The sequence below is a fragment of the Zootoca vivipara genome, chromosome 16 (assembly GCF_965207765.1).
Source record: "Zootoca vivipara chromosome 16, rZooViv2.hap1.1, whole genome shotgun sequence".
In the NCBI taxonomy this organism is placed as follows: Eukaryota; Metazoa; Chordata; class Lepidosauria; order Squamata; family Lacertidae; genus Zootoca; species Zootoca vivipara.
Window position 1 is genome coordinate 24,246,667 of NC_142599.1, and position 25,625 is coordinate 24,272,291.

At 45.2% G+C, this 25,625-nt stretch overlaps 1 protein-coding gene across 14 annotated transcripts in view; it reads right to left on the reverse strand.

The window, feature by feature from the left end:
- The window catches only part of LOC118075668 (SLAM family member 9), a 53,731-nt gene that overhangs the window by 5,145 nt on the left and 22,961 nt on the right, over positions 1–25,625 (reverse strand). For 3 of the 14 annotated variants that reach the window (XM_088660062.1, XM_088660072.1, XM_088660073.1), the window contains 6 exons: positions 22,476–22,520; positions 13,636–13,740; positions 11,817–11,855; positions 7,192–7,241; positions 4,348–4,440; positions 829–918 (listed from right to left, as the gene is read on the reverse strand). In XM_088660062.1, coding sequence (XP_088516188.1) covers positions 829–918; positions 4,348–4,440; positions 7,192–7,241; positions 11,817–11,855; positions 13,636–13,740; positions 22,476–22,520 — 422 coding nt within the window. Of the gene's footprint in view, positions 1–828; positions 919–4,347; positions 4,441–7,191; positions 7,242–7,698; positions 11,149–11,816; positions 11,856–13,635; positions 13,741–22,475; positions 22,521–25,625 lie in introns of those variants that run through there. The other 11 variants (XM_088660063.1, XM_088660074.1, XM_088660067.1 and 8 more) reach the window with 8 other exon arrangements.

The window sequence follows — 25,625 nt, forward strand, 5'->3', positions numbered from 1 at the left end:
GTTTGTGCACAGACAGTTTTTCCGGGTCATGTGGCCAGCATGACTAAGCTGCTTCTGGCGAACCAGAGCAGCACACGGAAATGCTGTTTGCCTTCCCGCTGGAGTGGTACTTATTTATCTACTTGCACTTTGACGTGCTTTCGAACTGCTAGGTTGGCAGGAGCTGGGACCGAGCAACAGGAGCTCACCCCCTCGCGGAGATTCGAACCGCCAGCCTTCTGATCGGCAAGCCCAAGAGGCTCAGTGGTTTAGACCACAGCGTCACCCACATCCCTAGTTACAAACCTAGGTTGCATTAAAAAAGAAAGCAGCAGATGGAGAATGGTGCAACTGTGTCCATGGGGTAAGTTCAGAATATACGAGTGGCTTCTCTTGCATTGTGAAAGTTCCTTTTACCACTTTGCAGAACTTATTGCAGCTTGCTAGTCACAAGGAGGGGCAAAGTGGCTGTGAAATGCACTCGCATAGACTATGGGGAATCTTGTTAGGGATCATTTCCCAACTATGGAGAGGCATTCTTCAGACTTCCCCCTTTGCAAGCCGTGGGAAGCCAAGGAGCTCATTTCCATTAAAAAAGAAAACAAAAGCAGAGGCTGTTAGGAAAATAAATTTAGCAGCTAAGACCACATTTTGTGCTGTGTTGTGGTGTGACTTTTCTTCTTCTTCACACCTGGAGATTACACTCACATCTTCCCACCCCCACCTTTAACGCAACCACAGATCTTGCAACTTTCTATGCCACCAGCCTTGAGTAACATGTGGCTTTGCAATGGATCCAGCTTCCCCATCACCACTTGCTAAGAAATATATGTTTAAAAATCCACGTGCCTCTTGAGGCTTGGTGATCTCTGAGTAAATTGTTTTCTCGCTCTTTTCTCTGGTTCTCCGCATCTTCTCATCGTCTGTTTGCAAAGGATTCTGGGAAAGAGAAGAAGCAATTTACCGGGGGTGGGGTGGGGGCATGTAAAAAAGTCCTTGTTGTGGAGCTGGAACATCCCTGGAAGAACCCAACTATGGATTGCCATGAATCTCAAATCTGTATCCTGCCAAAGAGGGATCAGGTTTCCTAGGGCAGTCGTCTTTAACCTTGAGATTACAGGTGTTGTTGGACCACAACTTCCATCGTCCCTGACCATAAGCAGGTCGGGGATGATGGGAGTTGTAGTCCAATAACATATGGGGCCTTAAGGCTGAAGAACTCTGCCTTAGGGTGGCTGTGCAAAGAGATGGACAGCTTCAAAGTACTTAGTATTATCTTAGAGAGGGGCTAACCAACACAGTATCTTCCAGACATAGTGGGCCACAACTCCCATCAGCCCCAGCCAGCATGGTCAATGGTCAGGGATTATGGGAGTTGTAGTCCACAGCATCTGGAGAACATGACATTGGCTATCCCTGCCTTATAGAATGACAAGGAAGAAGAAGGGATTCAGCTTCCCCCTCACTTTAAACACACACGCTGATTCTTGATCTCAATATGGTAAAATAAGAGTTTGGGAAGAGTTTAGGAGAAGATTCTTATGTACCGTATATTCCAGCATACAAGGCGAATGGGTGTCTAAGACGACCCCCAAATTTTCGAGTTAAAATATAGAATTTGGGATATACTCTATATTTTAACTCGAAAATGTGTGCAGCGATTTCTCGTGCCGCGCTGCCCATAGCCAAAATGTCCACAGCGCCAGAAATCACTTCTGAGCATGTGCGGACATGCGGACATGCTCAGAAGCGATTTCTGGCGCTGCTTGGCGAGTCCCCGCGCTGCTCGATGAGTCCCTGCATGCTCAGCGAGTCCCTGGTTTAGCGCAGTGCGTGGGAGACTTGCTGAGCGAGCAGTACCCGCCTTATAAGACGACCCCCGAATTTTGAGACGATTTCCCGGGGTTAAAAAGTCGTCTTATACACTGGAATATACGGTAGTTTTGCTAGTTGTTTTTAATAAGCTGTTAAACCAAGCTAGTCAAGCAACTTATTCTCACAATGGCCAACCAAATGCCTGCAGGAAACCAGCAAGCAGGACCTACGCATGAAAGCTCTCTCCCCTCCTGTGTTTTCCAGCAACTGATAATCAGAAGTGTTATTGCCTCAGACTTTGAAGGCAGAGCAGAGCCATCATGGCAAGTAGCTCTTGATAACCTAGTCCTCCATGAATTTGTCTAATCCTATTTTTAATCCACCCAAGTTGGCGGCATCTCTGGCTCCTGCGGGAGGGAGTTCCACAGTTTCTGCGCTGCATTTAAAAGTACTTCCCTTTGTCTGTCCTGAATCTTCCAACCTTCAGTGGATGTCTGCGAGTTCTAGCATTATGAGAGGGGGGGGGGAAGCTTTCCCTAGCCGCTTTCTCCATGCCATGAATAATTTTGCGAATTTCTATCATGTCACCTCTTACTTGCTCTTTCTCTAAACTAAAAAGTCCCATTGCAAATTACTAATAAAATGGTTTGCCTTGTTATTAGACCACATTTCTAATGCCAAGAAATTCTATGCCATTTGCAGAAAGTATGCAGCTTTCAGGGGAACTTTGCAGGGGCAAGACAATTTTTGCAGCGGGTTTTTCATGTAGGACAGGAAGAAATTGTCTTGCCCCTGAAAAGTTCCCCTTGGCTCATTTGTAGAATGCTTGCTGATGCTGTGCACTCAGAAGGTCCCGTGTACAATTTTTGACATCACTGGTAGCATTGGGAATATCCTGTGCCTCAGACCCTGGAGAATCATTGCCACTAATTGTAGACAGTACTGAGTTAAATAGACCAGGGGTGGCCAACTCCCAAGAGACTGCAATCTACTCACAGAGTTAAAAACTGGCAGTGATCTACCCCCTTTTTTGGGGTTGAGGTCAAAGTTCTTGAGTTTTTTTTAGGAAGGAGGAAGGCCCATTTTTGGGGGGTTCGGGTCAAGGTTGTTCAGTTTGTTCTGGGAGGAGGTGAAATGTTGAGCTTTTTTTAGGGGAGCCACAGTTGTTCAGCTTCTTTGGGGGGAGCCAATGATCTACCAGAGATCTACTTCATACATACAGTGATCTACCGGTAGATCACGATCTACCTGTTGGACATGCCTGAAATAGACCAATGGCCTGGCTTGATATAAGGCAGCTTCCTGAGTCCCTATCTCTGCACTCTGAATCATCTCATCTGAAATCATAGCAGAGATGAGGCCAAGTCCAATCCTGCAATCAGGACACAATCCCTCAGTTTTCTGCAGTGCTCGGAATGAATAATAGAATCATAGATTTGTGGAGTTGGAAGGAACCCTGCGGATCTTGTCCAACCACCTGCCAAGCAGGAATCTCAGCTAAAGAATCCATGACAGATGGCCATCCAACCTCTTCTTAAAAACCTCTAATGAAGGTCCACCACCTTACAAAGTTCCACTGTCAAACGGCTCTTAATGTCAGAAAGTTATTCCTTAGGGTTAGTCAAAATTCCCTTTCTTGTGATTTGAATCCATCGGTTCAGATCCTCCCCTCTGGAGCAGCAGAAAACAAGCTTGCTCCATCTGCCTTGTGACAGGCCTTCGGATATTTGAGGATGAGGATGACTATCACATGTCCTCTGCTCTTTTCCAGGCTAAACATACCCAACTCCCTCAACCGTTCCTCATATGGCTTGGTTTCCAGACCCTTGATCATCTTGGTCACCCTCCTTCACGCACGTTCTAGCTTGCCAGAACAGAACACAGGACTACAAGGGTGGCCTACATAGCTGCCAAGTTTTTCCTTTTCTCGCGAGGAAGCCTATTCAGCATAAGGGAAAATCCCTTAAAAAAAGGGATAACTTGGCAGCTATGGTGGCCAGCCAATTAATTCAAAAAGCTTTGAACTAAAAGCAGTTCCTGCCAGCTAGAACATGAATTAAGTCCATTTTGAGGTAGAACTTTGTACTTGAAGATGAACTAGAAACCATTCATTTTCTTACATTTTTTTAATAAAAAAAATTACTCTATATTCTTTTGACCTTTAAGCTCAAAGAATGTTATGGCTGGGGGAAATCAAAGTAACGCTTCACATTCCACTGTGTAGGCGTTTTGATGGTTTCTCAGTCTTAAGAGTATTTTACACTTCACCGCAGATGCTCATAACATTCTGAACGCTGAAAAGAAATTGCCAAGGAACATTTGAACAAACCGTGAATTGAACTGTGAACTGCACACCAACCAAACTCATTCATTTTGTAACGGGACAACCATGAACTGGAGTCAGTTCCTTTTGGGGTACGTTGTACTTGTACTTCAACTATAACTAGTTTCTTTTTTTAAAAATGAATTTTCCTATTTTCTGTTTTCTGTGCCAATATTTTCAGGTCTGAAGCTCCGTTTTTCTCATGTAGATGGATGGTAGCAGCTTCCTACCTGTTTGGGGAGGTGGACTGTGGTGTAGATGGTTTGAGGCCCAGCCTTTTTTGCCTTTGGTCCTCTCTGCTGTTGGGGTTCCGATGGGGAATTCTGAGAGTGGAAGAGAAAGCCACAATGTTTACCAGTTCCTGTGACATTGTGGGTTGGAATACATTTAATTTAATAATAATAATAAAGAAGGTGATGAGAGAGATAAGCAGGGCATTGTTACAATGGCTTTACCACCACGGGGGTAAAACTGTTGTATTTTAAAAAGTCAGACTCCCCCCCCCCCCCGAGGTCCACCAAAGAAGTTGATAGAGCTGCCCCCAAAAGTAGTCATTGCCTGTAATCTGTAATCCTGGAGCATGCATGCAAGGAATTCTGGGATATAAACCCAGATATCTGGCCAGAAATGAAGCCAAGACAAAGTCACACACACACACACACACACACACACACACACACACACACACACACATATATGGCCATGCAGATGTTTATTGAATTTTGGTGACTAAAATATGATGTGAATGGAAACTCTCAAGTCATGTGGCCTTTTTTTGCAAAGTGGATTTGATGATTAAAATCCTCATTTGTGGGAGGATCAAAGTAAAATCAGATACACTTTGAACTTTTCTGAGTTTTTAAGTGGGTGGTTTTAATTTTTCACTTTGATAAAACACTTGTGAAATAGAAACTAACACTCCCCCCACCCCCACCCCTTAGGAAAGTTTAAAAAAATGCCTTGAGAGACTGGCTCCACCCAGTTTCCATTGTTACCTGTTGGTGAGGGTGACTTTTTCAAGAATATGGTATTGAAGTAAGCAAATGTGTGTAAGAGAATGAGCGTTTTTCTCATTAATTCATGGTCCTCTTGAGAAATGCACCAAAGTCCATGCCTGAGATTTTTCGGAAGCATTGAAGCACTTCCTCACAGGTCTTCAGTCCTCAAGAGACTAACCCAGCAAAAAAGGTGTCAACATGTCGCTGGTATTTTAAGCACGGTGGACTTCTACTGTGTTGTGCTCAGGGCTTATTTGCTTTTGAAACCTTGCCCCCATTTTGAATTCCATTGTAGTTATCATTTACTACTCATCATGTTCACTGTAGGAGGGGGTTAGGGGGATGGTGGTGCCTAAAAGTTTACAGGATCAACAGTTGTGGGCAGGACCGGCACGGATACCCTGGAGAGATGCTGCCAGGCACTGATCAGCCTTCACTGACCTGATGCCTTCCAGATGTTTTGGACCACGACTCTCAACTGTTCCAACTAGGACATTTGAAAGGCACCATTTGGGAAAGACTGGTGTCTACAAGACTGAACTCAGTGAACCACCTGATCCAGTTCAAAACAATGTGCTCTTCAGTGGTTCTCACCCATTCTTTTGAAGCAGGTACACATGATGTTACCCACAATCCACTGGTTTCATTCTGAAATGCTGAGCTTTGAAGCAGTTTCTCTAAAGCCAGTTTCGCTCTCATTTCAAAACTGTTTGAGTGGTGAATCCCAGGAGTATTAGGTTGGAACTGTTTCCTGGGGATGGTGGTCCTACATTTTGCGGTGTCAGGGGTGGTTGTATCAGGGAGGAGCACCCCACACGACCCACTGCCTGCTTACTGCAATCCTACCTGTGTCTGCTCAGAGGAAAGCCCCATGGTGGCGCAGTGGGTTAAACCACAGAGCCTAGGGCTTGCCGATCAGAAGGTCGGCAGTTCGAATCCCCGCGATGGGGTGAGCTCCCGTTCCTCGGTCCCTGCTCCTGCCCACCTAGTAGTTCAAAATCATGCCAAAGTGCAAGTAGATAAATAGGTACCGCTCCGGCGGGAAGGTAAACGACATTTCCGTGCGCTGTTCTGGTTTCGCCAGAAGCAGCTTAGTCACGCTAGCCACGTGACCCGGAAGCTGTACGCCGGCTCCCTCGGCCAGTTAAGCGAGATGAGCGCCGCAACCCCAGTCATCCGCGACTGGACCTAATGGTCAGGGGGTACCTTTACCTTTTACTCACTGGTAGGTAGGATTGAAACAATGGGGAGGGGGAAGACATGCTAATCTCTGCCCATAAGTCTCTGCAAACGAGGATGTGTGTGGGGGTGTGTGTGTGTTAATCTGTCTCCTTTCACTCACTTTGAGAAGAAGCAAAGCTGGGATCTCCAAGCAGGTACAGTTTAACTCATGAGCAACCCTCCCACAATGGCTATGCTTCACCTCCATGTTCAGAGGCAGCAATGCTTTTGGATACCAGCTGCTAGCAAACCGCAGGAGGGAGATTGCTCTTGTGCTCAAATCCTGCTTGTGGGTTTCCCACAGCCATCTGTTTGGCCACCGTGAGAACAGGATGCTGGACCAGAGGAGCACCTGGCCAGTGGCTCACCTCTGATGGTGGAGGGAGAGCATAGCCATTGTGGCTAGTAGACATCAATAGCTTCCTCTTCCACAAATTTGTGCAATCCTCTTTTAAAACCAGGCAGTGTGTGTGTGTGTGTGTGTGTGTGTGTGTGCGCGCGCGCGCACTTGCACCAGTCAGAAGAGGGGCTAAGAAAGAGTTTAAGCGTCAGCTCTGTGATGTGTTCACGTAGACTTGTCCTCTCTTACTTGGGAGTAAATCCCAAGGCGCTCTTGGCTGCAGCCACAGGAAGACGATCGCTAGGGGAGTTGTTGAGGTGAAAGGGGAGGAAACATGGGCAGACAGTGGGCCAAGTGGAAACACATCAAACCGTGATGCTTTGTAACAGGATTTGCAAAATCAAATGGAAATGCAGACAGGAAAAACAGCCTTGCTTACATTTTAACCCTCTAACATGTACATACCACTTGAGTGGGAAATCCCTCTGTGGATCAGTTGGCTCAATGGAACTTACCTGGGGAAAGTTTTCAATTTGAGAATAAACAGTGTGGCACTCTTTGGGTTCTGCAAAGAGAAATCACGTATGTTAACTGAACGGGCCTCCACCCCATTCAGATATGCTTTAATTATGATTTTTCTTATAGCCCTTCACAAATTCTAATTACTGCAGTAATTGTCTAGCCCCTAGGCAGATAGGCCTCTCTTTCTGTCCACCTTTGTTGTTTGGTCTTGCAAATGAAAGAGGATAGATCTGCCCCAAAAGAAAGTCATTTTCTTTTCTTTTCTCTGTAGGACTCTCCTCAGCGAATTTGGAGTTGTCAGCTGGGGCATTGTCTATTGATCAATGTGTTGATAATCCATTAGAAAATGTATCTTAGGACTTAAGTTTTTAAAATGCTGTTAAATGCCAGGAAAGAGGAGCACAGGAGAAACATCAAGAAGCAGATTAGTTTTTACAAAAAAATAATAATTGCAAAAATGTTAAATGTAAGCAGAAAGAGCCAATCAATAAGCTTTGCAGTTTAATCATATATATTTTTATTTCACACACACACAATCACAAAACAGGGAAGGAACAGAAATGCGAAATCCTCCATAGGAGATTGTTTACGTTGCAGGTGTAAACCAGTTTAAAATCCTCCATCATTCTTATGGACATAAACCAAGGAATCCTGGGAACGGTAGTTCCATTGAAAGGCCAGGCACCATTCATAAAAAGGCCTCAGCCAATCAAACTACAGGTCCCAGGGTCCTTTGAAGGAATCCAGAGACATTTAAAAACCAACTTTAAATTTGTGGTAGAGAGAGAAAAGGTATTTTGTTCTAGAACCTACAAACATGTCTGCAGCAATCTGTTGCTTATTGTCAAGAAAAACAAGAGAAAAGAGCAATCATTTCCAGAATAGTAGTTTTAGGGGTTTAGGCTGTACAAAATCCACAACTTTCAGTCAAAAAGCCCGGCAGCAATGGACTTTCTCTGGTTTTCCCCACTATAAGGTTCACGTTCTTCATAAAACCGTATTATTTACATCACTGCAAAGATTGTTCACTTTTACTATAGATCTGAGTGTCTTAAGTTTCGGTACATTCCAAATTAATGTTCACTTTTGTTAATCAAGCGTTTTGTACTGCCATTTGTTTTAATTTCTGCCTTTGCTCTGTATTCACAACACTTTCTTCTCCCCCACCCCTTCCCTTGAGAGCATCTGCCTCCATTGGCCACATTCACCCATACTTGGATTCTGTTCCTGGAAGGCAGACATTGTATTTTCATCCCTACATGTCTTTTACTAAGAGGAGGGCAAAATTGTTCCAGGTCTCATTTTAAGGCAATAGATGAACTCTCGCAGGCACCTACTGGACAACACCTGTAGCATCACAAATAGCAAGTCATGTGGGTTGCATCCCATACTCAGTGAAAACCTATTAAAATTAAGGGGCCTAAGTTACTCATGCCCATTAATTTTTATGGGCCTACTCTAAGTAGAACTTAGTTGGATATCACCCACCTTGCTTGCGCGAAGTTTGGTTTAAAAATGCTTCTTTTACTTGTACTTTACTTTTAGTATTACTCCTTTCTAAGCAAAGCGCTTCTTCACTCATCATCATCATTATTATTATTAAGATTTCTACTGCACAGGGTGGCAAACCACAAAGTAGCAAAACAATACAATTGACAATAAAATAAAAACCTATTTAAATCTTTTTTTAAAAAAACACACCAAGAAGATGTAAAACTATTTAAAAACACATAAGCACTCGTGTCATATCACCTTTCTAGGTAAAAAAAAAAAAACCCAAACATTTCTCTGGAAATTAAGCAGGTAATTTTTTTCTCTTTCTTTCCTCTCCTTCACACCCCGCAGCCCTGAAGCACACATACTCAGGAGTCACTGTGTGAGAGGAATGCAAGTATGGATTCTCCCCATTGTACGTTCTCAACATATGAACTGATAAACCATCGTAGAATCATAGAATTGTAGAGTTGGAAGGGGCCGTTTGAGCCTCCCCTAACGGTTCAACCTCCTGCGTTGCAGGAATCCTTTGCTCAATGTGGGGTTCAAACTCACAACCCTAAGATTAAGAGTCTCATGCTCTACCAACTGAGCCATCCCAGGAATGACCAAAATCAACTAAGAAGAAAATTGGAGAATGGGGACTGAACCCGCAACCTTGGCGTTGTCAGCACCATGCTCTAGTCAGCTGAGCTAGTCAGCTGATGGCAAAAGACAAGAGGGAGTCAGTTGCCAAGTGTGAAATTCTGTCAGTTTCCAGTTTTCCCTTGTCAGTTCTAATGAGAGGCAAAGAGCCTTCAGCTAATGTGTAAGAGGCCAGGATGCTTGTGTTTGTGTGTGTACTGAGTAGTGATCCTGGCCCAAGGAGAGTATGAGACCCTCTCGGATGGGGCCTAACTGGGCAAATTAGGGAACAGAGCTGTCATCTGATTAAAGGACTCTTTAGTTGATTAATCATGTTAGTTGCTTATTTTCAAGAAAAACAAAAGAGCAATCATTTCCAGAATAGTAGTTAGCTGATTAATCAAATGATGTTTCATTAAATCTGCAAATAAACAGAACACTACTGAAAGTGGGGAAAGCCCTTGCCATAAGAGGATGCACACAAACACACGGGTGGCACTGTGGTCTAAACCACTGAGCCTAGGGTTTGCCAATCAGAAGGTCAGCGGTTCGAATCCCCACGACATGGTGAGCTCCCATTGCTCGGTCCCTGCTCCGGCCAACCTAGCAGTTCGAAAGCATGTCAAAGTGCAAGTAGATAAACAGGTACCGGTACAGCGGGAAGGTAAACGGCATTTCCGTGCGCTGCTCTGGTTTCAGTGTTACATTGCGCCATAAGCGGATTAGTCATGCTGGCCACATGACCCAGAAGCTGTACGCCGGCTCCCTCGGCCAATAAAGCGAGATGAGCGCGCAACCCCAGAGTCGGTCACAACTGGACCTAATGGTCAGGGTTCCCTTTACCTTTCACACACACACACACTCCTCAAAAGTGTCGCCACCTTAGCAGAGGCCTTCCCATGTGTGCAGGGAGAGAGGGAAGGCAAGAGGGGATGCCTAAGATGCTGTTGTACAGCGTTGGTTCAAAATGATCAGATATCCAATTAATTTAGGGCACTTTTGAAGCTGACCCATAGACTTTTAAAACTGGTCAATCTAACTGAAATTGGTGAAATGCTGCAGCCTTAATAAGGAGGGCTCCCTGTCTTTGAATAAGCAGGGTTGGTGGTCAGAGGACAGTGTAGTTCAGGCACCCCCAAACTGCGGCCCTCCAGGTGTTTTGGCCTACAACTCCCATGATCCCTAGCTGACAGGACCAGTGGTCGGGGAAGATGGGAATTGTAGTCCAAAACATCTGGAGGGCCGAAATTTGGGGGTGTCTGGTGTAGTCACACACCAGCCAGGACCCACAGCAGAGACAAGGTGCAGGAGTGTCACACTCCACTTCGAGGAGGAAGTGGCTGATTTCCTCAGAAACCCAGTGGAAGCATAGGTACTGGGGCAGGGAGGGAGGGAAGGAAGGAGCAGAGCACCAGCTGTTGCATTTTACCATGGCTGTTGCTATTAACAATAAAAAATATTTCCATCTTCTCCTCACAACAACCCTGTGAGGTAGGTTAGCAGGAAGATACCGAACGGCGCAATGTGAGCAGAAGGGTAATTTGAACCTGGGTTTCCCTAGTCCTAGTTCAACACTGTGACTGGCAGGTTCAACAGGAGCCCAAGCGAGTCGCTCTCAGCTCCTGCCAGTGGGATGGCAAAAGGAGGATGGGGGTGCGTGATGTGAGGGAGCAAGGGAGCACCGAGTCAGACAGGGAAGGTGGCAGCGGGGTGGTGAGGGCATCCTGTTTCAAACAGTGTGCAGAAACTCGTAGCCGGCTCTGGGGAGAGGCCGGAAGGGTGCGTGTGTGTGCAGAGGGCCCCTCGCCTCACTCAGGGATCTGTAGCACCACCTGCCAAGTAATTAGGAGACATATTTCAACCTGGGATTGAACATCTACTTCGCCGATCATCACACCTATTAATTGCTCGCTGCTCAAAGCCAAAAAGCGTGCTTCGAAACGGTCCCACTTGATAGAAACGAGAGCAAGTTTAAACGGACTGGCTGAAGTGTGCGGAGACCAGTTGTAAAAGCCTGGCGCAGCTTCTCCCGCAGGGTGAAGAAAAGCTGCCCCACCTGAACTTCAATCTCCTCCACAATTATTCCAGGCAATCCAAGGAACCTAAGAAGAAGCTGGCTGCTGGATCAGGCCAAAGGCCCATCTAGTCCCACATCCTGTTCTCACAGTGGCCAACCAGTTGCACGTTATGGGAAGCCTGTGAGCAAGCCATGGGTGCGACTGCCCGCTGCCTACTTCCGACCCTCGGCAACTGGGATTCAGAGACAGGCTGCCTCCAGGAATTTGCTTAATCCCCTCCTAGTAGCCACTAGCCCAGTGAAGGACATGAATTAATTAGGCCTTTTGCGTCAAAGTACTATCCTTTGCTTGTCCTGAATCTTCTGCAAATCTATTTCACATGGGATGACTACAAATTCTAGGATCATGAGGAGAGGAATTGCCCACTTTTCCTACAGGGGTGGGACGGGCACTGTCAAAGCAGGAAGGGGCGCCTGTTTTACCTGACTGAGGTGCAGGATTCAGGTGTTTCCTGTGGGAACCTTTGGAAAGAAAAAAAAACAAAGTGAAAAAGGGGAAGTGAGTGGAACAAATGCAGGCACATATGTCTTAACGCTGATCTCCTGGGGGAGGGAGAAGGTTCCCCTCCCTTCAGCAATTTGCTGCAGGGCTGTTTTTCACGTAGGAGCCCATGGAATAGCCACTGGTGCTAAGTAGCATTGTAAAGGTAAAGGGACCCCTGACCATTAGGTCCAGTCGTGACCGACTCTGGGGTTGCGCGCTCATCTCGCATTATTGGCTGAGGGAGCCGGCGTACAGCTTCCAGGTCATGTGGCCAGCATGACAAAGCCGCTTCTGGCGAACCAGAGCAGCACATGGAAACGCCGTTTACCTTCCCGCTGTAGCGGTTTCTATTCATCTACTTGCACTTTGATGTGCTTTCAAACTGCTAGGTTGGCAGGAGCTGGGACCAAGCAACGGGAGCTCACCCCGTCGCAGGGATTCGAACCGCCAACCTTCTGATCAGCAAGCCCTAGACTCTGTGGTTTAACCCACAGCGCCACCTGCGTCCCAAGTAGCATTGAGCTTTGTACAACTATCCCTTTGTTGGTAAGTGTTGTCAATTGACCAGGGGGAAAGAAAATCCTTCTTGGTCTGCTATCATATGCTGGACACAGGTACCAGCCAGTAAAGCTGTTCGCTATCTGCAAAGCAAGGAGATGCAACAGGGAGAGGAGCAAGGTCAGGTAAAAAGACCTGGCAACCCTAGCATGGACAGCACTTTCAGACTTAGGCAGGAAAGGATAGGAAGACCTTCCCTGTCCCCCCAGGGGCCGTGCCACCCACAAATCCAAGCGCTGATCGTGCCAATCGCAGGGACTTCGCTGATTCCCCTAGTCAGACTGCGTATGGCTCAATGGCATCAGCAGAGGGATAGAGATGTATAGAATCAGTTCAAATGTGTGCTGGAAATGCAAAATGTAAAAGGAAGGAAGGTACTTTTTTATCATGTTGTGGTCATGTGGGGTGGTAAAAGCTTTCTGGGAAATGATATCTAATGAATTGGGGGGGGGGAAATGTTTCAGATAACCTTTGTTAAAAAACCAGAAGCTGTTAGGAATAATAGGTGTGGAACTACCAAAAGAAAAGATGGTTTATGTATGCAACAACAGCAGCAAGGATGCTCTCAGCCCAGAGATGGACATAAGAAAAAGTACTGAGTGGCAGACCAAGCTGATTATGGAATATGCCGAAATGGCAAGATTGACAGGAAAGATCAGAAACCAGAAAGACCAAATATTTGTGAAAGGCTGGAATAACGTTTTAACATATTTGAGAGACCATTGTAAACAGTTGGCAGGAATTGTAAATCATTGGCAGGAATTACAATGATACTTGTAAAGTAACAAGAATTTTGGATTCTATGGATATTTAATAGATAGAGTATAAGATGCAGGAATAAAATTTAGAAATGGAACCCATGGAGGGAGGGAGGTCTGAAGGTTCGAGGCCTCCATTTTTGTTTATTTTTTGTTTATATATACGGTATATATATATATAGGAGACTAGCCCAATGGATGGCTGATGGATGTCAACTGCTCTGGGCCGTGATCAAGAATGGCCTCTCTCCTCTCTCAGGGCTTTGTCTCCAAGTGGTTTAACAATCAACCTTCTTCCCAGGGAACTGTATCTCTGTGAGGGGAATAGAGGGTTGGACTAGATGACCAACTCTACTATTCTATGATTCTCTTAGTTTAGATCCGTTCACTTTTTCAACAGGGAATTCTAAAATGGTGCAGATAGTTGCATGAAAGTCCGTACCTCTTTTCTTCTTCCACCACACAAAAAGGCCAGCACAGATGATTACAACTACCACTGCAAGGATAGCCAATATGTACAGAGCTTTGCTGCCCCTAGGTCCGTCTTCTTAAACAAACAAAGAAAGAAACAAACAACAACAACATAATTTAGTAATTCCAGTAGTAATGATAGAATTGCAAAAACATTGCTGAAGCTAAGTCATAAGGGCTTTGCTAAGCCTACTTAAGTTGCAAGACTTTTTTTTCTGAATAAACTTATTATTCTTATGTCAGCAACTGATCTTTAGTGATCTTTAGTGTATGCTTTAAAAATAAAATAAAAGAACACCCCCCACTACCTCTGATTTAGGCTGACAAAGGAGTGTGGCAGAAGAAATTAAGCAGAGGACACATTGTTGGCGGTCAACCCCACAGGGTTGGTGCAGGAATGGTGGGCACCAGCCAATTTCACCAGCCTAGTTCCCCCAAAAGCCCACGACATGTTCCAGAGGTCCAAAGGTGTTTTGAATATGTGCTCCTCAAACAGGTGTATTTCTGCATGGCAACCTCTTTTTTAATGGAGGCTGTGTGTGAGTGTGAGTGGATACCACCAGCAAAGGTCTGTGAGAGATGATGGGCCAGTTCCTACCCCCATCTTCCCTGGAGCTCTGTGTGCCCTGAGGGAAGTGAGAATTGGAGGAAGCCAGCCGCCAGCCCAGGCCACAATCTGAACCATCAGCTCCAAGTTAGCATGGTAGTACATTCGTCTTAGCATTTTAAAACTGCCAACCATGTCAGGTATCTTATGGCAGAAAGGCAGTATAGAAATCCAATTAAATAAGTAAATAAGTAATAAAAAAAACCAGCCATACAAAGAAGGAAAACTTCTTTAAAAAAATCTTCTGTGATATCACAAACCTTTGACAGCAGCTTTGGATTATAGGATAGCCCAACACCCCCAGTCTACAAAGGGCCCACCCTTGGGTATAAGGTGCCGTTTTGCAACGGTGCCAACTTTTTATTTATTTATTGGAAGTCTTAAATAATTTTTTAAAAGAATTATTCTACTATAGAGTACACATAATGACATTTAATACATAAAATAACACAGCTGTGGAACAAGAAAAAAAACATCCATTGTGAAGGGAGAAATCGCCTTTACTTTTAAATGTTTCATGACACACAAAAGCTAGGCAGGTGAACCCTGCCCAGGTACTGTTGATTATGGTTTCTCTCAATTTCTTCTTTTTCCAAACTTTTGTTTTGCCCCATAGCAATAATTTTAAAAAGTGCAGTGCATAAGCATTTGTTTAGGGAAGCTTTTAATGTTTAATAGATTGTTGCATTTTATTGTTCTGTTGGAAGCCGCCCAGAGTGGCTGGGGAAACTCAGCCAGATGGGCAGGGTATAAATAAATAAATAAATAAATTATTATTATTATTATTAATATTAAATGTTGTGCATTTTAGGGCACATCAGTCCTGCTATATGTATTTTTGTACACAATTTGGCCCAGCATACACATTTTTGTATTGTTATGGAATAATACCCTGGGTCCCTTATAAACCTGTGATCCAGGGAGGCAAGAATCTATAGAAGTAACCTTGCTGAAACCTGTCAGACCATTTCCTTTGCATCTTTAAAAAGTGAACTCCGTTGCCATGGGGACAGGTGGGTGGGCTTTTCCCCACTGGACCTGGATGAATGCCAGATCATCCTACCGGTAGGTTGGAGAACAATAGGGTGAGGTGAGGGGGCTGCGTCTAGGACAGTTGTGTGTGTGAGTTGGCTAATGCTGGAATCTAGAGACGTGTCTTGCTTTGTGTTGGGCTTTGGGACTCCCCTGAAACCCTAATGAGGAAGCAAGATCTGTTGTAGGGTTAATGCCGCGAGCCCCTATTGCCTATGCTCAGGTTGTATAGATGTGTAAATAGATCCATATATCCTAAAGATACCACAGTTTCCATGGTCCCTCATTCCAAACCAAACCCTGGGTATTAAAAATAAAGGCATAAATAAATAAATAAATAAATAAAATTTATGTACCATCCTTCACCCTGGAACCCTTTAAATCTCTCACTGCTTGGAGGTTGGGGTGGCCTACAACAGCATGTTACATTTTGTTTATATGCACATTTTTGTGAACATTATTTGCTTGGAAAACTGCATCAAAAAATTGGAAGTACAAATTTCAAAATCAGCTGTGTTTAACTCCCTGTATTGGTTAGTGGGGACGGGGGTGGCGCTGTGGGCTAAACCACAGAGCCTAGGGCTTGCCGATCAGAAGGTCGGCAGTTCGAATCCCCATGATGGGGTGAGCTCCCGTTGCTCGATCCCTGCTCCTGCCAACCTAGCAGTTCAAAAGCACCTCAAAGTGCAAGTAGATAAATAGGTACCGCTGCAGCGGGAAGGTAAACGGCGTTTCCATGCGCTGCTCTGGTTTCCCAGAATCGGTTTAGTCATGCTGGCTACATGGCCTGGAAGCTGTACGCCAGCTCCCTTGGCCAATAACGTGAGATGAGCGCCGCAACCCCAGAGTCGTCCGCGACTGGACCTAACGGTCAGGGGTCCCTTTACCTTTACCTATTGGTTATTGACATTTCCAAACTTATTCCCCACCACCACCACCCTAACATTCCTCTTTTTTTCTTCATCTCCATCCCTGAAAAATCTGCCTTTCAGGTGACTCCTAAAACTTACAAGGAGTGACTTCTATTCCTTTCAACTACCCACTGTGCTACATGGACATCTGTGGTCCCCCCCCCCTTGATTCAGTTGTTCCTTGCAGGTCAGGAAAAAAGGCTTTTGCAGCCTTCTGGTTTCATTCTGAATGTAAATCTCACACCTTGCCAAGCGGTTCCACCTCGGTGTACATGACAGGAAGTTGTGAAGCAACAAGACAGAAATAAACCTATCCAGAGAAACATCATCCCCCACCCCCCAAACTTGCTTCACCTGATATATCTGAACGACAAAATGTTCAAGGATCTTTCAAAACTTCCCCAACAGTGGGCAGGTGGAATACTGATTAAAAAAACAAAACCCATGGTTCCTCTGCAATGTCCCTTTTATTGCACATCCATGACCATCTGTGTTCATGATGCTTTCAGGGTGTGGTCACATGCGATGCTGCTTTCAACACTGTTTGTGCCTGCAAAGCTTTTGGGTTGGTCACTCTGCTTCATTTCCAGTCAGTACCATAGCCTGTAACTTCCTGCTGAAATCCCGTAGCTTTCTATCCCACAGATGTTCCAGTTTCTTTTTGTGCTGCTTTTGCTGAACCAAAGAAACAGAGAACAGAGAAATCTGCCTCATGCTGGTCTGTTTGGCTCAGGATTGTCTACACCACAGCTCTGCAGAGTTTCAGGCAGAGGTCTGCAAGTGAAGCAGATGTTCTACCACTGAACTGCAGCACTTCCCCAAATAGGGAAGCTTTTAGATTATTGTATTTTGGTGTTCTGTTGGAAGCTGCCTAGAGTGGCTGGGAAACCCAGCCAGGTGGGCAGGGTATGTATAAATAAATAAATATATATATATAATTATTTATTTATACCCTGCCCACCTGGCCGGGTTTCCCAGCCACTCTAGGCTGAGCCACCAAAATATAGAATGCAGCCACAATAAAAGGGGCTCATTGCCAACCTGTCCTGCATCAGCCTGGCCTTGTGAATACTTGTGGGGTGGGCTGAAGATATGCATCACTCAAGCAAGTCATACTTATGCTGAGCACACTTCTCGCATTTGTAGCAGGCTTTCTGGTGGTATGGAATGCCCACTGACATCGGCTGCTAACCTTGCAAGCACATAGAGGAAGAAGGAAGAACTTATGTCTGTCCATGGATCATCTTTGTCTAGGCATGCAGGGTAAGGAATAGGCGCAAAGAATGTACTGCAAATGGTTTGAGCCATGCAGCAGATTCTGTTAGGGCAAAGTTGCACATGATGTTAAATGTGCTATCCTATTGTTATAGGTTGGGGAGAGTCAGTCTGAACGAGATCCGCAAGTCTCTTCCAAACCTGTGATCCCATGATTTTCAGGTTAAAATCTATAAGATAAAACCTGGTGAACTGGTCTGGCTACTTCCTTTGTTAAGGGAATGGCTTTGCCTGGTGAATTGTTGTTGTTTAGTCATGTCCGACTCTTCGTGACTCCATGGACCAGAGCACGCCAGGCACTCCTGTCTTCCACTGCCTCCCGCAGCTTGGTCAAACTCATGTTGGTGGCTTCAAGAACACTGTCCAACCATCTCATCCTCTGCCGTCCCCTTCTCCTTGTGCCCTCAATCTTTCCCAACATCAGGGTCTTTTCCAGGGAGTCTTGTCTTCTCATGAGGTGGCCAAAGTATTGGAGCCTCAGCTTCAGGATCTGTCCTTCCAATGAGCACTCAGGGGTGATTTCCTTAAGAATGGATAGGTTTGATCTTCTTGCAGTCCATGGGACTCTCAAGAGTCTCCTCCAGCACCATAATTCAAAAGCATCAATTCTTTGGCAATCAGCCTTCTATATGGTCCAGCTCTCACTTCCATACATCACCACTGGGAAAACCATAGCTTTAACTATACGGACCTTTGTCGGTAAGGTGATGTCTCTGCTTTTTAAGATGCTGTCTAGGTTTGTCATTGCTTTTCTCCCAAGAAGCAGGCGTCTTTTAATTCTGTGACTGCTGTCACCATCTGCAGTGATCATGGAACCCAAGAAAGTAAAATCTCTCACTGCCTCCATTTCTTCCCCTTCTATTTGCCAGGAGGTGATGGGGCCAGTGGCCATGATCTTAGTTTTTTTGATGTTGAGCTTCAGACCATATTCTGCGCTCTCCTCTTTCACCCTCATTAAAAGGTTCTTTAATTCCTCCTCACTTTCTGCCATCAAGGTTGTGTCATCAGCATATCTAAGGTTGTTGATATTTCTTCCAGCAATCTTAATTCTGGCTTGGGATTCATCCAGTCCAGCCTTTCACATGATGAATTCTGCATATAAGTTAAATAAGCAGGGAGACAATATACAGCCTTGTCGTACTCCTTTCCCAATTTTGAACCAATCAGTTATTCCATATCCAGTTCTACCTGTAGCTTCTTGTCCCACATAGAGATTTCTCAGGAGACAGATGAGGTGATCAGGCACTCCCATTTCTTTAAGAACTTGCCATAGTTTGCTGTGGGTGACACAGTCAAATGCTTTTGCGTAGTCAATGAAGCAGAAGTAGATGTTTTTCTGGAACTCTCTAGCTTTTTCCATAATCCAGCTCATGTTTGCAATTTGGTCTCTGGTTCCTCTGCCCCTTCGAAATCCAGCTTGCACTGGGAGTTCTCAGTCCACGTTCTGCTTAAGCCTGTTTTGTAGAATTTTGAGCATAACCTTGCTAGCGTGTGAAATTAGTCTGGTGAATTAAGTGTTGCCATTTACAAGTTCAAAGAGGGTGCCATAGAGATGATTGGGTGGGCCTTCTCCCACCTCACCTGGCCGGATGCCATGTCATCCTAAGGATGGAGAACAGCAGGCCAAGGGAGGCTGTGTATGCAAGAGTGAGAGAGAATGGTTGGCTGGTGCTGGAAGCTGGAGACACAGGCATGTCTGTTCTGTGCAGGACCCAAAGTTCTGCCTTGGGGCTTTGCTGGAATCCTAATGGGAAAGCAAGATCTGTTGGGGGGGGGGTTGATGCTGTGAGTCCTTACATCCTATGTATGCTGAAGTTGCATATATGTGTAAATAAAATCATATGTCCCAAAGACAACATGGTTTTCACTGACCTTCATTCCAAGGAAACCAAACCCTGGGTAACCACAGGAACCCCTGCTTGAAGACTGGAGTGTGTGCAACAGTATTTAATGTAGCATAGAGTCTCAGGGGCAACTGGAGATGGAAGGGGGGGCAATTTGGTGGCGGCAGGTAAGAGTTAATGCTTTTGAGCTAGGTTAGGAGAAGGCTCTTGTCTTGCTTGGCCAATGGACACCCTCTTCTTCCTGGTAGTAGAGAACCCCATGTGGTATAAGTCACAGAGGTGAAGAATTACAATTTGGGAGGGACAGGGGGTGGGGATGCAACAAGGGACAGGGGGTGGGGACAGAGCTAACCAATCTCCATGGAGACCACCATCTTGCTGGGTTCACAGTGAGAAGCAGAGGGGCTCAGAGTGAGCAACAAGCAAGGGGTGGAACCAATGAGAAGTCAATGGCAAGGAATGTTGACTAATTGGACTGAGAGGGGGAAATGGCAACTGGGTGGGAGGGGGAATGGAATGGAGAGCATGTGGAAAGGGAAGGGAAAGAACGAGACACATAGATACTAGAAAGGGCAGAATGAATCATCTCATTGTCTGGATAGGCCATTTCTTGGTTCATGCTACTAAGTTATTTCTAACTGCATCCCCAGGGATGGAAGTGAGAGCTCCCCATAGAAACAAATGGAGAAATCCTAGGAGAGAGTGGCTTCTGTTATGCACCCCTGCAGTGTAGCTCATACTTAACAGTGCAGGTGAGAGTGTTAGAGGTTTGCAACAACCTTAATATATCACTTAATATATTTTTAGTCTCATTGGGTCATTTAAACAAGTAGCATTAAATAATATTAAAACCATAGCTGCCAAGTTTTCCCTTTTCTCACGAGGAAGCCTATTCAGCATAAGGGAAAATCCCTTTAAAAAAGGGATAACTTGGCAGCTATGATTAAAACCTATCCTTTTGCTGTGTAATCTTTCATTCTGTAAATGGAGCTACACTGGTATGTGATTCCCCACGCCTGTTTTGGATGGGACTGCACACCTCCTGAAGGACCAGACATTTCATTTTGGGGGGGGGAGGGGGGCTCCCGGATATTGCTTTGCCAGTTAAGTCATAAGTAGCCTCATTGGCACAGGGTCCCTATTTCCAGCTACGGAGGTTACCAGACTGGGATAGGCTGGTCACAGAGTAGCCCATGCACTGTTAACCTAACGGGGAGATTACTATAATGCAGTCAATACATTTATACAGACATAATGGTAGTATAACAAATACCAGTGATATAAGAGAGAGAGAAAGGAGATCAGCTAACCCAACTTCAGATTAAACCCAGAGTCTCCGAAACAATTCATAGCTATAAATCTAACATCCTTGTTCTAATCTGGTTAGGCTCCACTTTTACTACAAAATAGTCTCACTCAAACGAAATCGAACCATTTCTACTGAGGCATTCCTGCTTCTATTTTTCAACAAGCATTTCAAAAATCTCTCTTGGGTCACTGTATAATGGGGCAAATTAACTGATAATGGATAATATTGGATATTGATTACTGCAATGTAATAATAATAATAATAATAATAATAATAATAATAATAATAAATATCTTATTTATACCTTCCAACAGAAGTATTAAAATACAATAATTTATTAAACATTAAAAGCTTCTCTAAAAAAGCTTCCATGTACTCTACATTGAACTTCCCTTGAAGCCCTGTCTTTCTCCAGGGTCTAGCCCTCCCCTTCACAGTTCTGAGCAGATAAAATCTCAGCAGGGCATGTGTTTGTGTGGGGAGGGAAGTATCTTATCTCTGGTGCCCACACACCCTTTATCAATTCACAGAGTGAAGCTGCTGGTTTGTGTTTTGCTTTGCTAATATCCTGCTGGAGGGCTGTGACCTGCTGCTGCTCACATGTTTGGGGGCACCAGGTTGGGGAAACCTGCAGGCTAGCTTATCTTTAACCTCTTCTCAATCTTTAACCTCTTCTCTTATCTTAAACTCTTTTCTGCGCACACGTTGCCCAGCTGTTTGGGCAATGCCAGAATTAGCTTGATGGCATAGCGCAGGGCCTGAGCTCTAAGCTTTATCAGAGATGTCCACACCTCCTGTTGTCTGCTGTGTCCTGAGCATATTAAGGCAGACCAGTCAGCTGTGTTTGAAAGATAATATTCTCGGATGCAGTTTTCTGTTTCTTGTACAAGCATTTAACCGTATCTCCCCCCCCACACACACACACTAAAATAAAGTACAACGGACATGCAGACACAAAACACTCCAACACAATGGCTATGCATAAACGCACAGAAAATAAACCGAAGCTACCGGTAAATATATTGTTCATTACAATTTATCTCATCAAATTACAGTATGCCGAGACCACATAACACCGGTCCTGAAAGACCTACAGTGGCTCCCAGTACGTTTCTGAGCACAATTCAAAGTGTTGCTGCTGACCTTTAAAGTCCTAAACGGCCTCGGTCCAGTATACCTGAAGGAGCGTCTCCCCACCCCCCACCATCGTTCTGCCCGGACACTGAGGTCCAGTGCCGAGGGCCTTCTGGCGGTTCCCTCGCTGCGAGAAGCCAAGTTACAGGGAACCAGGCAGAGGGCCTTCTCGGTAGTGGCACCCGCCCTGTGGAACGCCCTCCCACCAGAGGTCAAAGAGAACAACAATTACCAGAGCTTTAGAAGGCATCTCAAGGCAGCCCTATTTAGGGAAGCTTTTAATGTTTGATGGATTTCTGTATTTTAACATTTTGTTGGAAGCCGCCCAGAGTGGCTGGGGGAACCCGGCCAGATGGGCGGGGTATAAATATATTATTATTATTATTATTATTATTATTATTATTATTATTATTATTATTATTATTATTATTATGCCACCTAGCATGACACAAAAGATTCCATGTAAATGTCATCTTGAGAAAGGCATTTATCCATGACCCACGAGTTACATTGGCTAGAGATTCTAACTCCTGGCCCCTGTCCTGTATCTAACAACATGTGGCTGGATTTACTCACTTGGGGATATTTGCACCCTCTTTCCAAGGGGGACTGGCCCCCTTGGGACAGAAGGCGGCACAAGACTTTGCGAAGATTTAAGTGAAGGGGCACAAACAACAAAGAACAGGGAGTGGAGCTCACCAGTCTGCGTGGGGGGCCACATCCCAGGTGTCGTCGCTTGGTGCTCTGCACGAGCCGATGGGACAGGGAGCGAGTGCGAGAGAGCAGATTGGAAAGAGAGATCAGGCAAATTGGTAAAGATCTGGAAAAAGTGTTCTGTGCATCTTACACCGGAAAACTGCCTTTGGAAGGAACGTTACTGTTCCATTGAAGTGTCTGTGTTACTTAGTTAGGATGCTGATCAGCAATTTGAGCTCTTGGGCCTTAGGGAATGCCTGGACCCCCCCCCCAAATTGCAATAAAAGCCATAAAATGGGGGGGGGGGTTGTTTCTGACTACAAGTCAGGCTAAAGCCTAGACCTGACCCAGTCTCAAGGTCCTCAGAGGCACCCCACAAACTGAGGACCTTGAGGAATAAGCAGGACCTCCTGGAATCAGTGTGAACAGCAGGGAGTTGTCAAACTGTACAGGCAGCCCTCTGTCCTTGAAAACATTGGTGCCAAAAAAATGCAGGTTTAAGAGCATTGATGTGGTTTCTACAGACCCAGAGTTGTTGTGTAGCTTGCAAACATGGGGTCTACACACGAGTAAGCAAATTCACACACTCCTTCCCTGTCCTTCATCTAGGCAAGCAAGGCCACATTCACATCATACATATAAGGCGTAGCCATGGCTTCCCTAAAGCATTCTGGGAGCTGTATTTTGTTGCGGGCACTGAGAGCTGTGGGGAAGGCCCTTATTCCTCTCGCTTTTATGATGTAGTGGTTTAAGTGCCAATCCCTGTTCACAGGGAACTCTGGGAATTGTAGCTCTGGGAGAGGAATTGGGGCCTCCTAACAATCCTCAGCACACTTCACAAACAGCTCCCAGAATGCTTTGGGGGGAAGCCATGACTGTGGCCCAAGAAGCACTGTAGAAGGGCACGTTCCAGTCCCTCGAGGACGATGCGAAGCAGGGCTAGCGAAGGATGTGGCCTGGGGAAGAAGGGGTCTGTGGCTGGTTTGGTGTGGGGAGGTTCCTCAGGGCTTGGTAGAGAGGCTTGTGTCTGCACTTGGCCCCCCCAGGCCTGAATGGACCCATCTTAGGTGGACATCCTGTTTCGTATTGGCTGCATTATTTCCATTTGCGGGGGGGGGGGGTCACAGCGTTCGCAGCTTTTCTGTTACTTATGAAAACAAGCCCCCTAATTGTATTCACTAGCCTATCGAGTAGAGCAGTCACAGCCAACCTTCTGTTTGTGGGAAGGGGCCTTTTTAAAGGGAGGGGTGCATTAATCATGTGTAAACCCCCCACCCTCCATTGCAGGTAGCACAGATATAACATCCGCTCACAAGGAGTAGCTAGCTTAGTGAGTTCCTCGCTCGCTCTTGCATGCATGACACATGCACACACAAAATTGTGTGAGCGTGACTAACACACCCACACTTCCTTCCGTTTTCAGCGTCATCGCCTTGCTTGGTTTAGCTGAGCTACTTGAGTCTTAGATAAGCCTGTTTCTGCTTTATCGAACCCTGGCTGCTCCCAGTGCCTGGGCCTCAAGACAACCCAACAGGTGGAAGTGGTGGCGAGGCTGATCTCTCCCCTTTTTTGCCCTGATGGAGCTGAATCTCTCTCACTCACAAGCTACACCGCACACTTATTTTCCTGTAGCGCTCTTGAGTGTTCTGTTCTCTTTATTCTGGTATTTCACATACCATGGGTGGGTGTGAGATGGTTTTTCTAATTATTTGGCTAGGCTTTATTTTTGTGAGGACACATTACTCTCTAATCCGTGCTTAATGAAAGAGGCTTTATCCTCCATCTTTACCTCTGGCAGGGGGAGGGAAGCTTTGTGGGAAATTTTGTATCCCCCATTGGGGGCCACCACAAATCAGACACCCATACTTGCAGGAGAGTACCCTGTGCACCTGGGGACTGAATGTGCCTCTCCAGTTATCCCCTGCCTGAAACGCTGGACAGGCTCAGTCAACCAGTGTCATAGACAACACTGAGTTAGATGGCCCGATTATCTGACTCAGTATAAGGCTACTTCCTATGTTCCTAAAAGAAAAAGGCATACTGTACTGGGTTTTAGTCAGTTGACAGTCTTATTCACAGGCCAGCAGGTTTTATTATTAAGGTTTTGTAATTAGAGCTGGGTATCTCCTGTGACTACACTTATGAGCAGTGGACCCCCCATTTGTTAGAGGCTTTGAAACAGAGGTAGGATCAGTATCTATTAAAGCTTTGTCACAGTGGGGTTCCTGCACCAACCATAGCTGCCAAGTCTTCCCTTTTCTCTCGAGGAAGCCTATTCAGCATAAGGGAAAATCCCTTTAAAAAAGGGATAACTTGGCAGCTATGGCACCAACAGGAATTGAACTAGATGGCTTCTGTGACTCTATAAATGAAATAATTCCAGATTCCCCATATGGAGATTCTGACCATTCATTCCTTTCATTTTTTTTAAAGCAAGTTTCTAGTCCTTCATGCTATATGTGTGGGCAAAGGCCTGGTGAAATCTTAGGAGACTAGTTAAGATTTCTAGTGATCTGTGGGGAAACCTTTGTCCCATCCATGATTAGGAAAAGTTAAATAAATTACGCAAATGCTAGCACTGCAATACAATTTTTTTGTTGTCATGTTGCATACCAGTTGCAGAATTATTGTTGCTGTGGGGTTTCTGTTTATAAGCTAAATAAGCCAAATCCCTTCGAGGGTGAAATGTTTCACAATGGAGGTTTTGCTACCTTCCCTGTGACCTCTGTCTTCCCAGCTGGGTCACCTTCAAACAGGTTTGTAAAACTAGGCATGACTCTATACACAGAAAAAGAAGGGAGAGCTCTCTTTCTAGGCCTCTTTTAAATAGATAAAAAGTTTACCACGGCAAATTTCTTCTTAGTACATCTCAACATTTCTAATTCCACAAAACCAATTGGGATGCTTTGCTACCTTTTCTGAGTCTTTGCCCCCATCAGACTTGCCCTTGCCCCGCTGCTTTCTCCTGAGGAAACCTAATATTTATTGATGAATTATAGCAACCACCAATCAGATTTCCTCCAGACTAACATTTGCTCCAATTTATTGCTAAAGTGTTGGTTTTCCAGGGGATTGCAGCTGGGTAAGGGCAAAACTGGACCCGTGCCTGCATGGGAGAAGTGGAAAACAGCTATGATCCCTATTTCTGGATCT